The sequence below is a fragment of the Eublepharis macularius genome, chromosome 7 (genome assembly GCF_028583425.1).
Source record: "Eublepharis macularius isolate TG4126 chromosome 7, MPM_Emac_v1.0, whole genome shotgun sequence".
Lineage (NCBI taxonomy): Eukaryota > Metazoa > Chordata > Lepidosauria > Squamata > Eublepharidae > Eublepharis > Eublepharis macularius.
In genome coordinates this window covers 83429887-83442496 of record NC_072796.1, presented here as the reverse complement: position 1 = coordinate 83442496, position 12610 = coordinate 83429887, and the positions used below count along the sequence as shown (strand labels likewise).

The 12610-nt window shown below is 37.6% G+C and overlaps 1 protein-coding gene across 1 annotated transcript in view; it reads left to right on the top strand.

Annotated features, from left to right (window-relative positions):
* Positions 1-12610, top strand: part of PRKDC (protein kinase, DNA-activated, catalytic subunit) — a 187385-nt gene that overhangs the window by 14304 nt on the left and 160471 nt on the right. Inside the window, exons 11-21 of the mRNA XM_054984623.1 lie at positions 651-797; positions 1300-1464; positions 1653-1821; positions 2197-2246; positions 3258-3395; positions 3646-3798; positions 5190-5305; positions 7802-7961; positions 8894-8980; positions 9566-9685; positions 10157-10316. Coding sequence (XP_054840598.1) covers positions 651-797; positions 1300-1464; positions 1653-1821; positions 2197-2246; positions 3258-3395; positions 3646-3798; positions 5190-5305; positions 7802-7961; positions 8894-8980; positions 9566-9685; positions 10157-10316 — 1465 coding nt within the window. The remainder of the gene's footprint in view (positions 1-650; positions 798-1299; positions 1465-1652; positions 1822-2196; positions 2247-3257; positions 3396-3645; positions 3799-5189; positions 5306-7801; positions 7962-8893; positions 8981-9565; positions 9686-10156; positions 10317-12610) is intronic.

The window sequence follows — 12610 nt, the reverse complement described above, 5'->3', positions numbered from 1 at the left end:
TGACCAGAACTTCTCAGGTTGCCATCCCCTCCGTCACATCTCCTGTGCACAGAGTTTGATACAGAACTTCTCAGCACTGAATTGCCATGCTATCCAGATGCAGGTGCCTTGGCAAATTGAAGTTCAGTTACATCCCAAAAACCAGGATTTTAATGTCAGTTTGGAGATCTGGCTTGTGGGATGTGAAAACTTGAATTTGCTAGGACACCTGCATATAGATGTCCTGATAAATTGGAAGTTGACCAAACTGGAAATTCTGTGTCAGTGTCTCTGGATGAAGGGAACTGAAGGAGCAAGGATAGTGTGTTAGCATGAAAACAAAATAATTGTGCCCAAGTACCATTTAATACCAACTTATCATAATGTCTGAATGCAGCTGTTGTTCAAAATAGGAATTCATGTACAATGGCTTTTTATGAGTGTTTCTGATTATTTGTTTGTTTAGTTTTTATATTCATATAATAGGACACATCTTTTTTTCCTCTTTCCATTATGATACTGTGTGTAGGTGACATAATGTTATTATCATTGCCAGTGTGGTTTGAGGAGACTATTGAATAGCCTTTGTGTATAGTGATTAATTTAACTGCATAATTTAACAACAGAATTTAACATTATGGATAACAATAACAATTTATATTTATTTGCAGATCTCTGTTATGGTTGCAAAGGATGCAGAAATGCACAAGAACAAGCTGAAATTCTTCATGGAACAGTTTTATGGTATTATCAGAAAGATGGACTCCAGCAACAAGGAACTGTCCATTGCTATTCGAGGATATGGCCTTTTTGCAGCAGTATGTAATTTAGCTTCTTACATAATATGTTGAAAATCTTGAATGCTGGGAAAATAAACACAATTATGTTACATGGCAGACAGTTATGCTGTCTCTGTACAGGAATTTCAGCTGCATCTTCGGGAATGCATTTTGCTTAAGCCTTGTGATCCATTGCAGGTGATTCTCCCAATGTCTTGAGTGTAACACTTCCCTATGACTTGAAATTATTAAGCGTTTGTGAGATACTGTACTTCTGATATAAGGCTTTTTGTTGTCCCTTAAACTTGATTGGTTTTGGTAAGGATCTCCCATTTATACTAATCTGCACTGTCTGTCTGTGCATCCATATGCATGTGTAGTTGGAGAATATAATTCTTTCAATCTATAGAATCTTCAGTGCATGAGTCCTCTATCTGTGAGGACAACTGGTCCAGTGAGGCGAATCATGTCCAGTGATAACTGGATCACTTATTTCAATCTTAATTCTGTTGTGTAATATTCGTATTATTTTTCTTAAAAGCCATGCAAAGCTATCAATTCTAAGGATGTTGACTTCATGTATGTTGAGCTCCTTCAACGCTGTAAGCAAATGTATCTCACTGAGGCAGAAACCATAGACGACCATGTGTATCAGCTACCAAGCTTCCTTCAGTCTATTGCAAGTGTCATATTCCACTTAGATACTGTAAGTAAACAATTTTATGAACCTATTCTTTTATAATTTAGGGGCTGTATGAACCTACTGATGATTAAAATAGTGGTATCCATTTTTTCTCTCATCCTTAATATTTTCATATTTGAAAAAGCTTAAGTATTTTTATTTTAGTAAACTTGCAGCTGCTATTTCCTAATACACCATTCTTGTTCTTCTAGGTTCCTGAAGTATACTCTCCAGTTCTTGAACGCCTAATGGTGGTGCAGATAGATAATTTCCCACAATACAGTATAAAAATGCAATCTACATGTTATAAATCCATTCTAAAGGTTTTTTTAGCTCTTGCTGGCAAAGGCCCTGTATTGTGGAGTTTAATGAGCACTGTGGGTAAGTTTTTTAACCTGGGCATATTTTTAAATTTTCTTGCTAGTTCAAGTTTAAGAGATGTTTTCAAAATACTCATTGAACTCCTGAAGTTGTTGGAGTCTTGTTTGTTATTCAGTTTGCATTTTTCCCCAAAATTAAATTTATTCATGGTGCCCTTCCAGTCAGTGCCTTTTTAGGTCTTCTGTTTCCCCATCTCAACTTTTAACTTCCAGTGCACATGAGTAATTAATAGAGCAGGATGTTAATGACAACTGTTGCTGATTGTAAATGTTCTTTTAAGTTTTACTAAGAGTTTCTTTTAATATGTTAGAATATAGAATAGACTTTAACAACTTGTTTTTTAAAAATTAAGTGTTAAAATATCTTTATTTCCAGTGCATCAAGGTTTGATCAGAGTCTGTTCTAAGCCACTTGCCTTTTCAAGGGTAAGCTAAGCTTTTTTTGAGGGTTACTTTTGGTATTTTTTTTTTAAAGTATGCATATAATTGGAAACATTTTGTTCCTTATAATAGTTGTATATGTTTGTTGCCTATCATAGTTTTATACACCATACTCTGATTTTTTAAAAATTTATTTGAAGTATCAGAGATTCTCCACTTCAAGTCAAAGTTAATTAGCGCAGTTGGTGCTAAACCTGTGTAAGATGTACCTTTGGATAACCCTTACCTCATGGTAACAACCCATTTGTTAAACATTTTATGATTTAAGTGAAAATTTCTCGCCAGGCACCTTGACCAATAATGTGAAATAGTTTGCCTTCCATCCATCATATGGGCCATACAGATGAGGCAGTATAAATGCATTAATGGTTCTGGGGTGCTTCTGGTGTCTGTGTATACTGGTCTTTTGTGGGTCTGCTTAAATTATATTTTGCATTGGAGGAAATGAAACCGTAACTCTGTGAAAGCATTAGTAGTGTATTTAGTTTCTTTGGAAGAGTCCTTAGCATCTCCATAAATCTACTGTTTGCAAGTTTAATTTGAGATGTTCATTTCAAAACATTTTAAATTTGCTTCTGATCTTCAGCATCTCATGATACTATTATTGCTTAGATTTGTTATCTTGGCCATTTTAAGTAATAAAATGTTGAAATTGTTAGAAAGATGTACATGAATTCTAAAAGAATTAAGGAAATGTGTATTTTATGTTCCTGCAGTATCACAGAATAAATAGCTAGTATATGCTAGTAGAATGGTCCTTTGTGCTTTGTCGTTCTTCTGAAATTATACAACTAAGAGTGCAATCATATGCAAAGTTACTACAGTCGAAGGCCATTAAAAGCAGTGGGCTTAGACTGGTGTGATTTCTATTGGAGTGCACTTAGTTTTGGTTTCTTCTATTGGTTTCTGCTATAATAGTATCCTAAGGCTGATTGTGGATAGCTGAATGCAGTGCAACTTCATGTACATTCATTTCAGTATTGTGGTAACTTGTAGGAAAATTCTGGGAAAGGTATTTCTGCATCAGAGGAACTTCCTGCCTCTGGAGAAGTAAGATCTGGGAAATGGAAAGTGCCTACCTACAAAGATTACTTGGATCTTTTTAGAAGTTTATTGAGTTGTGACACAATGAAGGTAAATAATGCTGAGGTATACTGTCTGGCAGAGAATTACTCTGCCATCCAATACATCCTTCCTTGTCTGTCTTGTATAATTTATCTCTGATTCTCTTCTTACAGATTTCTGACATGCCTACTATATCTGCATCTGTGATGTTAATCCACTTGTGCTTCTATCATATCTTCTGAGATACTTGCATATTTAATACAGCTTACGATTTATACTTTAGCCTTACTATCTGAATTATTCTTTTTTTCTTCCAAAGGATTCTCTATTGGCAGATGAAACCTTTCTAATGGCAAATTCACCACTACAGTCTTTAAATCGTTTGTTGTATGACGAACTCATAAGGTCAATCCTAAAAATAATTGAGAAGCTGGATCTTACGGTTCAGAAACAGAATGTTAATGAAGGGAAGGTAAAGATGTTTTGACAATAATTTGTAATAAAAAATGTTTTGCCCCCTTTTCTACATACAACTTGTTCAGTACAACTTGCTCATGTTCACCTATAAAAACTGTAGACTATGTACTGTATGTCACTTTAAGTGTGATCCTGCTGGGTAGTTTCTGCTTTGTTTAATATGTCAGGTTTAGGATACCTTATGCTCAGTTTCAGCATTATTACAGCTCTGTATCAGATTTCCGCTTCTTTTCAGATCTCTGCAGATTTGCATTTGCATACCCTATTGTATTGTTTATTGAACATGTCAGTCACTGATCCTATTGACTTACATTATGTGATCTACCTTGAGTCTCAGACAGAAAGGCAGACTATAAATAACATAAATAACAATTTCACACTTCTTGTTTTCATTACATTTTACATGCTCCCTATGACCCACCCTAGTAAGCATTTTTACCACAGCATTCTGTGCTAATTGTATTTTCCAGACATTCCCAAGGGCAGCCTCATGTAGAGTGCATTACCATAGTCTAATCTAGATGTTACCAGGGCATGCAGCATACTGGCAAGATTTCTTTACCTTGGAAAGGCCCCAGCTGGCTCACCAGCCAAAGCTGGTGGAAAGTGCTTCTAGTCACTGCTGCGACTTGATTATCCACCAGAAGGTCCACATCCAGCAGCACCCCTAAGCTGTGAACCTGCTCCTTTAGAGTGAGTGCAACCCCATCCAGAAGAAAAGCCACCTCAGTTCCTTAGTCAGTCCTTGCACCCACTAGGAATACTTCTATGTTGTTTGGATTAAACTGCAGTTTATTAGTCCTTATCTTTCCCGAAACTCTAGCTTCAAATATGATAGGTCTTTACTTATTGATAGGGTTGCCAACCTCCAGGTTTGGTCTAGCGATGTCCCTGAATTATGGCTGATCTCCAACTAATAGAGATCAACTCCCCTGGAGAAAATGGCTTCTTTGGAGGATGGACTGTATGGCATTATACCCATCTGAGGTCCCTTGCCTCCCCAAACCCTTCCCTTTTCTGGCTGTACCTTGCCAAATCTCCAGGATTTTCCTTGCCCAGAGCTGGCAGCCCTAGTTACAGACCAGTTAACAATGCCTTCATCAATAGATTGTTGCACAGATATTATGATCAAAAAGGTATCCTTATTCAGTTCTGGTTTGTTTAAAAAATTATAGACATGTAGGAGCGTCTCTTGGTCTCAGTTACTGAGATTGGGTATGGAGAACTCTGATACTCCTAAGAGATTGTTCCAAGTAGTTCAGATTATAGCAGGCCACAAACAGCAACTGTTCAGTAAACTGTACAGTGTACCTGCAGAACAAGAAAAAAGTTCATCTGCTTGGCTGTTGCCATCTAAAAGCTATACATTATCTTGTTTTTCGACAGGATGCAGGTGAAGCTGACGTTGATCTTACAATTCCTACTTCTGATCCAGCCGCAAACCTTCATCCTACCAAGCCTAAAGATTTTACAGCATTCATCAACCTAGTGGAGTTTTGCAGGTATGGTATACTCTGTGTATTTTAGGGAAGCATCAAATAGAGTTGTAACCTGCACTGTGCTGTGCCTTGAGTTGGCCTGACCCCCTCTGTTGTTTGAATGTAGCTACACTTTGATAAGCCTCAGCTTTACCTGGGATCTGGAGACTACATGGCCCTTGGCCAATTTAATTGGCTTTAAAAGAGGATTAGACAAATTCATAGATGTTGGGTCACCACAGTGATCATTAGCCTCAATTACAATAGGGGAACCTCCATCTTCAGAAGTAGCAACCAGTTCTGGAAGGTAACAGTGTGTGGGGGGAGGGGGGTGGAATCTGTGGCCTCCGAGCCTTACTTTGGGCTATTGGTTTGATCCAGCACAGCCACTCTTATGTTCATGCATCATTTGCTAGCATTATTTGCAAGTGGTTGGAATACTTGTAGTGATTTGGAAAAGGGCATATGCAGTATTTCCCACTAAATATAATAGTGTTGTAGGCTGTCGTACAGTGATTGGATTTTGCAGATGCATGAGATGATACAGCGGGGCAAGGAGGTACAGTCGATTGGTGAACTGGACACTTGAGAAGTTTCTGTCCTTACTTATAAGGCTGTACTTGATAGAAATTTATCAGGAAATTACAAGGAGCTAGTATTAGAGATGTGTAAGGCCAGAACACTCCCAATGATAGTTTTTCTCCCCCACCTCCTGGTTTTCATTTTTTCTTTGAGGATCCTTTTCCTATGTGGAAAAAGTTTTGGAAAACACTCAAGAAAATGATTCACAATAAGAAGCAATTTAGAATATTAGGTATCTAATTTCATTATTTTGTAGATCTCTTCACTTGTTTTAAATTCTTCTGCAGCATATGAAAGAAATTGATACATGTCTGGAAATCCATGTGTCAGATCAAGAAATAAATGTAGTTTCAAGTGTATTAAGAGAGTTTCTTTAATCTTCAGTTTACTGTATTCAAAGTATATGTATGTCACAAACATTGTACATCGTGATAAAGCCTAGGTCAAGCATGGCTTGTACTGTATACATTTGCTACTCTTACTGTCTGCTCTGTCTGGTCCCTATTCCTTTCTCTCCCCTTATGCTTTCTTACTTTATCATTTTGATGAAAGTTTCTTTGCTTTAACTTTCTTCCTCCTTCTGTTACTTTTGCACCATTTGTCGAGTTGGGACTATATTCCTCTTTCTGTGTCAATGCATTGGAGTATTAACTCTAGTGACAAAGCCCGAGCCATAATGAGTACCACCTCTTGTAACAAAGGTCCTGCAGACAGACTCAGCTTCTGTTAGCTTAGCTGATTTGTTTGAGGCATTTGTTTTGTTCAGGTCACTCTTTGTTAAAAAGAATCTTGTCAAAATGTCTTTTGCAGTAGCAAAATTTGTTTCAGTCCTTCTATTCCTTGAGTCCAAAAAATGGTGAATAGGAACTTTCTACGGCTCAAAATTTGTTAATCAATGAGCTTCTAAGGCAATAAAAGGAAAGGGAAAAAGGAAAGATCCATCTTAAAATTCACCTGTAAAAACTCTCTTCTGAATACAATAGCCTTTCACTTTTCTGTAGGGATGTGCGATTCGGTACTGTTATATTGAACAGATACCTGAATAATAGCTAAATTGGCATTATCCAAGTATACTAAATCGAATTAGAGGAATCCCAAATAAAATCAGGATGCTGAATACATTGAGAGTGGCTGGGGCAGCTTGTTCAGGAACCCATAGAATTGATGCAATCTTCCTGAAACTGGGCATCTTTAGTGGACAGGAAGGACTAGGTTCTCTGCAAATTTGGTGGAGTTTGCTTGAAAAATGCCCCCATAGGAAATAATGGCTGAATGTATTCAGGATTCTCTGATAATACTGAATTCAATTAGAAAATCTGACCTGAGTATCAGGTATTCCTGATATTCAGATTCAAATTATTGAATATTTTTGCTCCATACGCCTATTTTTCTGTACTTTCTGCTTTCAATTACACCTCCTCTGTCCCTGAATGCTATTCTGATACCAAGTTCCCACTTCAGGAATGCCCTGACTGCCTTAAGGGACTTTCAGTGCAGTCCTAAGCAGTGTTGTACCCTTTTAAGCCTATAGACTTCAATGCACTTGGAAAGGTGTAACTCAATTTAGGACTGAACTGTTAGTGCCAAAGTGGAGTTTCAGGAAAGGTTGTTGTAAAAAGCAACCATACAGTACATCATTCGTTTATTCGGTGTTTGGTGTTTATTCATGCCACATCATGCCACATTTATGTAACTACTGCATCACTGAATGTTAAATGGTAGTAATAGTATCATTTTTAAAATTCTGTTGTGTATACTTGTTTTCCATCCTCACTATAACTCAAAAAGGATATACACAAATGTCATTTTAATACTACTTATACATTTTCTCGATTGAAAACTGCTACAACATATCATTAATCTGTTTAGAATGGTTCCCATGCTTACTCTTTGCAGTGTAGCATAACCCCCTTTTTTTGCTGTTCTTTGTCTTTACAGAGAAATTCTTCCAGAGAAGCACACTGAATATTTTGAACCGTGGGTTTATTCATTTAGTTATGAGCTGATTATACAGTCAACACGGTCACCTTTTATTAGTGGATTCTACAAGCTACTTTCCATTGCCATGAAAATTGCTAAGAAAATAAAATATTTTGAGGTGAGAAATCGTATCTAAGCAGAAGAATCTTTTTTTAAGAGAAAAGTTTTGTGTATATAAATGAAAAGATCATGACCAGAAATTTCCAAAAAGAGTATTTTATTAATGTTCTGTAAAGACTGATACCTAAAGTTAACATGGAACAGTACATTTCTTAGCTATTAGGGTCACTTGTTGGAGAAGATGCTCTGGAAACAGCTTTTTATTGTTCTTTAGAGATTTTGTAGCTCTACCTTTTCCATCTTTACAGATTTACTTTAGTATATTTTCCCCACCCTTCTTGCAACAATGCCTATGTGAATGGTTGTGCTGAGAGAGAAAGTGACTGGTCCCAGCTCAATCAGCAAGTTCATAGCATAGAGGAGATTTGAACTTCAGTCTCCCAGATCCTATACCAACACTGGAATGTGGCACACTGGCTCCCAAGAATCGAGGGCCCCAAACTGTCCATCCCTTAAAACTATATTTAAAGGATCATTATGTTGGGTTGTGCATATTCTCCTCTAGCCCTTTCCCTCCTGTGTGTTACTTATCGTTGTATTTCCCTACTGACCTTAATCATAGTAATTTTGTCTGCAACCAGTATTATCCAGGTTGAATGCAAAAGATTGGTTCCTAAATAGGTTTTGAAATTGCTTTTAAGTTCTGAGTTAATACAGAGGCAGACATCACAAAGCATAGTTAAATTTGAATAAGGGAGTATGTAATCCCATGACCCATGAGCAGTCTTGTGATACTCTTTTTACAAATGTCGTTTGTAAGAGTTTAATAAGAGTGTGTGGATGAAGTGCATGTGACTTGGTATGAGCATATTGCTCTTCTCCAAGTAATGCCATTATCCAGAATCTTCTTTTCAAAAATTAAGAGTATTGAAACGATTTTTTAAAAGTCTGACAAAATCTGTACTGTTCTGCATATTTTATGTTTGACAGAGTGTTGCTTCCAAGAGCAAAAAAAAGTGTCCTGAAAATCCTGAGAAGAGTTCCTGCTTTGCATTATTTGCAAAATTTGGAAAAGAGGTGATCAGATTTCTGTTGTCTTTCTTTAACGTATGTACTGAAAGAATCTTGAGGTTATGGACAAGAGAGAAACTTCTGGCTGTGTGGTTTTCCCAAGGATAAACTGTATGCTTCGTACAGTTCACATTACTTAAATACAGATACATAGACTTTGCATCAGATGACTCCTTATTCAGATTATTTCTGCTTAGTATATCAGGGCTGAAATGAGTTGATTTTAATGGAACTTGGATCTAAGAAAGAAATCTGAGAATTTAACCTATTTGATATAAAATAAGATCTTTGTACGTTTTTTGGGTTATTATACATGAAAGCTAGGACTGTGGCTTAGTGGTAGAGTGTCTGCTTTGTATGTAGAAGGCCCCAGGATTAATCACTGGCATCTCCAGTTAAAAGGCAGTCTCTGATGTGAAATCCTGGAGAGCTGCTAGGAGTCAGAATAAACAGTACTGACTTTGATGGTCATTATGGCATGACTTAGTAGAAAACAGCTTCATGCGTCTTCAAAGTAGTATTTTCCAGAAGATTTGAATTTTAGGTGGTTCATTTACAATGTGTATTAATATTAGCTATTTCTCACATTAGGTAACAGCAAAGATGAAGCAATACAAAGATGAACTTTTAGCATCATGTCTGATCTTTGTGCTTTCCTTGCCACATGACATCATCATGCTGGACATCAAGGCTTATATTCCTGCTTTGCAGGTGTGTTATAGTGAATGAGGAACACATTCACTGTGTGTGTTTAAATCCTTGTCCTGTTTTTACTTATATAACCTGCATATTTAGTTTGTGGGCTTTAATGCCTGTATTATCCTTGGGCCAATGGGTGAATTAATGGGCAAATATATACTGGCTTTATTGTTAATAGGAGTTATCCCATATGTTAACCTGTTACATCATTCCAGAGACAGGTTTATTTAAAGTGTAAGGCATTAGATGCATATTTACCCAAAAGGAAGACAAATCTGAATGCAAGATCATTTCACAAAACAGCAACAACAACAGAAAGATTTACACAAAAGGTTTTTTTTAATTATATGTGGATTTAAGATGCCCCCCTCTTTTTCTTTCTTTTGAGTAAATAGAATATATAACCATATAAGTAGAAGGGATGCTTCTATCCAGAGACAAGCATCAGAACATGTAATATTTTTCTTTATGCTTACTGTACAGAATGCTTTTAAGCTGGGCCTTAGCTATACCCCGATGGCTGATGTGGCACTGGATGCCCTGGAAGATTGGTCATTCCACATTCCTCGACGTACAATACAGCCTCATTACAAGGATATATTGCCTTGCCTTGAGGGTTATTTGAAAACTTCTACATCAACAGGTATATACTAAAAAAGCATACAGGGAACTGGAAATAGTAAACTTAAGAAACATTTATCAGCTATTGATGTTGGACCAGTTTGCAAAAATTGTAGCATTTTGAAATGTTCTTGTCATTATTTTTTATTTATTTATGTCATTTATAGTCTGCCTTTCTCACTTAGACTCAAGGTGAGTTACACAGTGTGAGATTAGTACAGTCAGTATCAGGAACATTTCCATAAACAGTGCCATAGGGTAAATAGATACAACCTGGTGTTTTTTTTTCTTTTATAGCTGAGAACTTGCAATTGATTTTATTCATAAATTTTGTGTTGTCAGGTCTCACAAATTTTGGTTTGATTCAGTAGACATTTATTTAAGTATTTATTTATTTAAAATATTTTTGTGCCTACCTTAAAAGAAGCATAGGAAATGCCTTTTTTCTTGTTCTAAATCTTGCTCCAAATCCCCTTTGGAGGTTTAAAGAAGCTGGGATGAATCTATATCCAGCTCTTCCTTACAGAGCAGATCCTCCTCACTCCCAGCATTGAGGAGGAGCAAGTAACTGTTGTTACAGACCTACAGCCGGACAGGCAGAAATACCTTAAAAGGTGCTCCTTTGGACCCCAATAATAAATGTCTTTGTATCCCAGGAAAATTCCAATTCTAGCCTTTTTTAGTGGAGATGATGTCATCAAGCAAAAGGAATCAACATGTTCATGTGCAAATGGCTAGGAGGGCTCCTCTATGTCTTCCCTCCCTTGAAGCTCATCACCAAATTAACACAAAGATTGATGGATCAAGATGTAGAGGTCCTTTTAGTTTCAGGATCTGCTCAATTGGTTGTGTCCCCCTCCCTTGTTGATTCCATCCTGCACTAATCTTTTATTCCTGGGTGTGATGTAACATTTTAACCCGGGTCTCTTGAATCTAGCTGTATGGAAATTGGGAGGGGGCTGTTGCAGGAGCTAGGCTATCAGGATTCTGTTATCGCTACCTTGCTAGCTTTCTGTAAGGCTTCTATTAACGGGGCTTATAATACCAGGGTATTCAGGGACTTTTGATGTGCAGGTTAGGAACGTGCTCAGTTTCCTTCTGAGCAGTCCTGGTAAAGGGCTTAGCTCTAGTACTCCTAAAAAGGCAAGTGGCAGTGATATTGGCAGTTGCAGGAATTCACAGGAGATACCTGTTTACATGCACATGTGTGCGGTTCTTAGAGGGGAGTATCAATCATTAGTCTATCCATTGTACTCAGGTTGCCCACTGGGAATCTGAACATGATCCTTCTGGTCCTTACAAAATACCTTTGGCCGCATGTCTTTTAAAAGAACTAACCTTTAAAACTGTGTTCCTTATGGCCATTGTCTAAAAAAAGAGAATCTTTAAAATTTGTTGATCAGCAGGGAGCTGTATGTCTTCTGTGAAGATGTATGAGTACACAAGACTTACTCTTTCATTCCTAAAGAAAACTCATACTTTCCAATATCAGAGATAATAGTGTCCTCTTTTTGCCCCAAAGCAGTACACAGGCATTGTTCAGATGTCAAGCAGGCTTTTTCTATCAGAAATCCTTCTTGGGGACCAAAGTTTCCATGCCTAATGTGGGCTGTTGGATTAAAGGATGTATTTCTTTGGCTTACAAGGCTCAGAGCCACCTGGGGAGCTAACGGCTTATTCTTTCAGTCAGGCCGCCACTGCTGCGGTTTACCACTCAGTCCTTTCAATGGAGATGATTTACAAGGCAGCCATTTGGAAATCTGTTCATATGTTTACATGGGACTGCCTTATAGACAAGTTCATGCCCTTGGAATCTGCCATGGGAGGAAGGTTCTCGAATGCTCAGCTTTTCTGTATCTCAGGAGTCTAGACAGCAGGACCCCCGAAATCACCAGAGAATGGGAAAAATTTTGTTCAATTTCTATGAATTTCCATTCTTGGTGGTTCCAGGGTGCTGCTGTTTCCCTTTCCTAGTTTGAACGTACTGGGGCTACTAAATTGTCTTTAACAGAGAGTGGCTTCCTTGGGGAGTGCACGTGTACTTGCTGTAAGACTAGACAATTTGAGTTGTGAGGGATGACTTTTTCTCTCCCTTCGTCTTGCTCTGAGTATTAGTTTGCATTCATTGCCTGGATGTTTTGTTAGTAGTTGGTCAGTTATATTTTCGTGTCTTCTGAGTTGATTTGGTTAGGGGCTTGATAAGGTCATTCTGGGAAGAAAGAAGCCCCTCCTACTGCAGTTGGAGAAAAGCTCCCAACTCTGGCTGTGTTCTTCCAGGGGGCGCTTCTCCCAGCAATCTAGACTGCAGCACCCTGG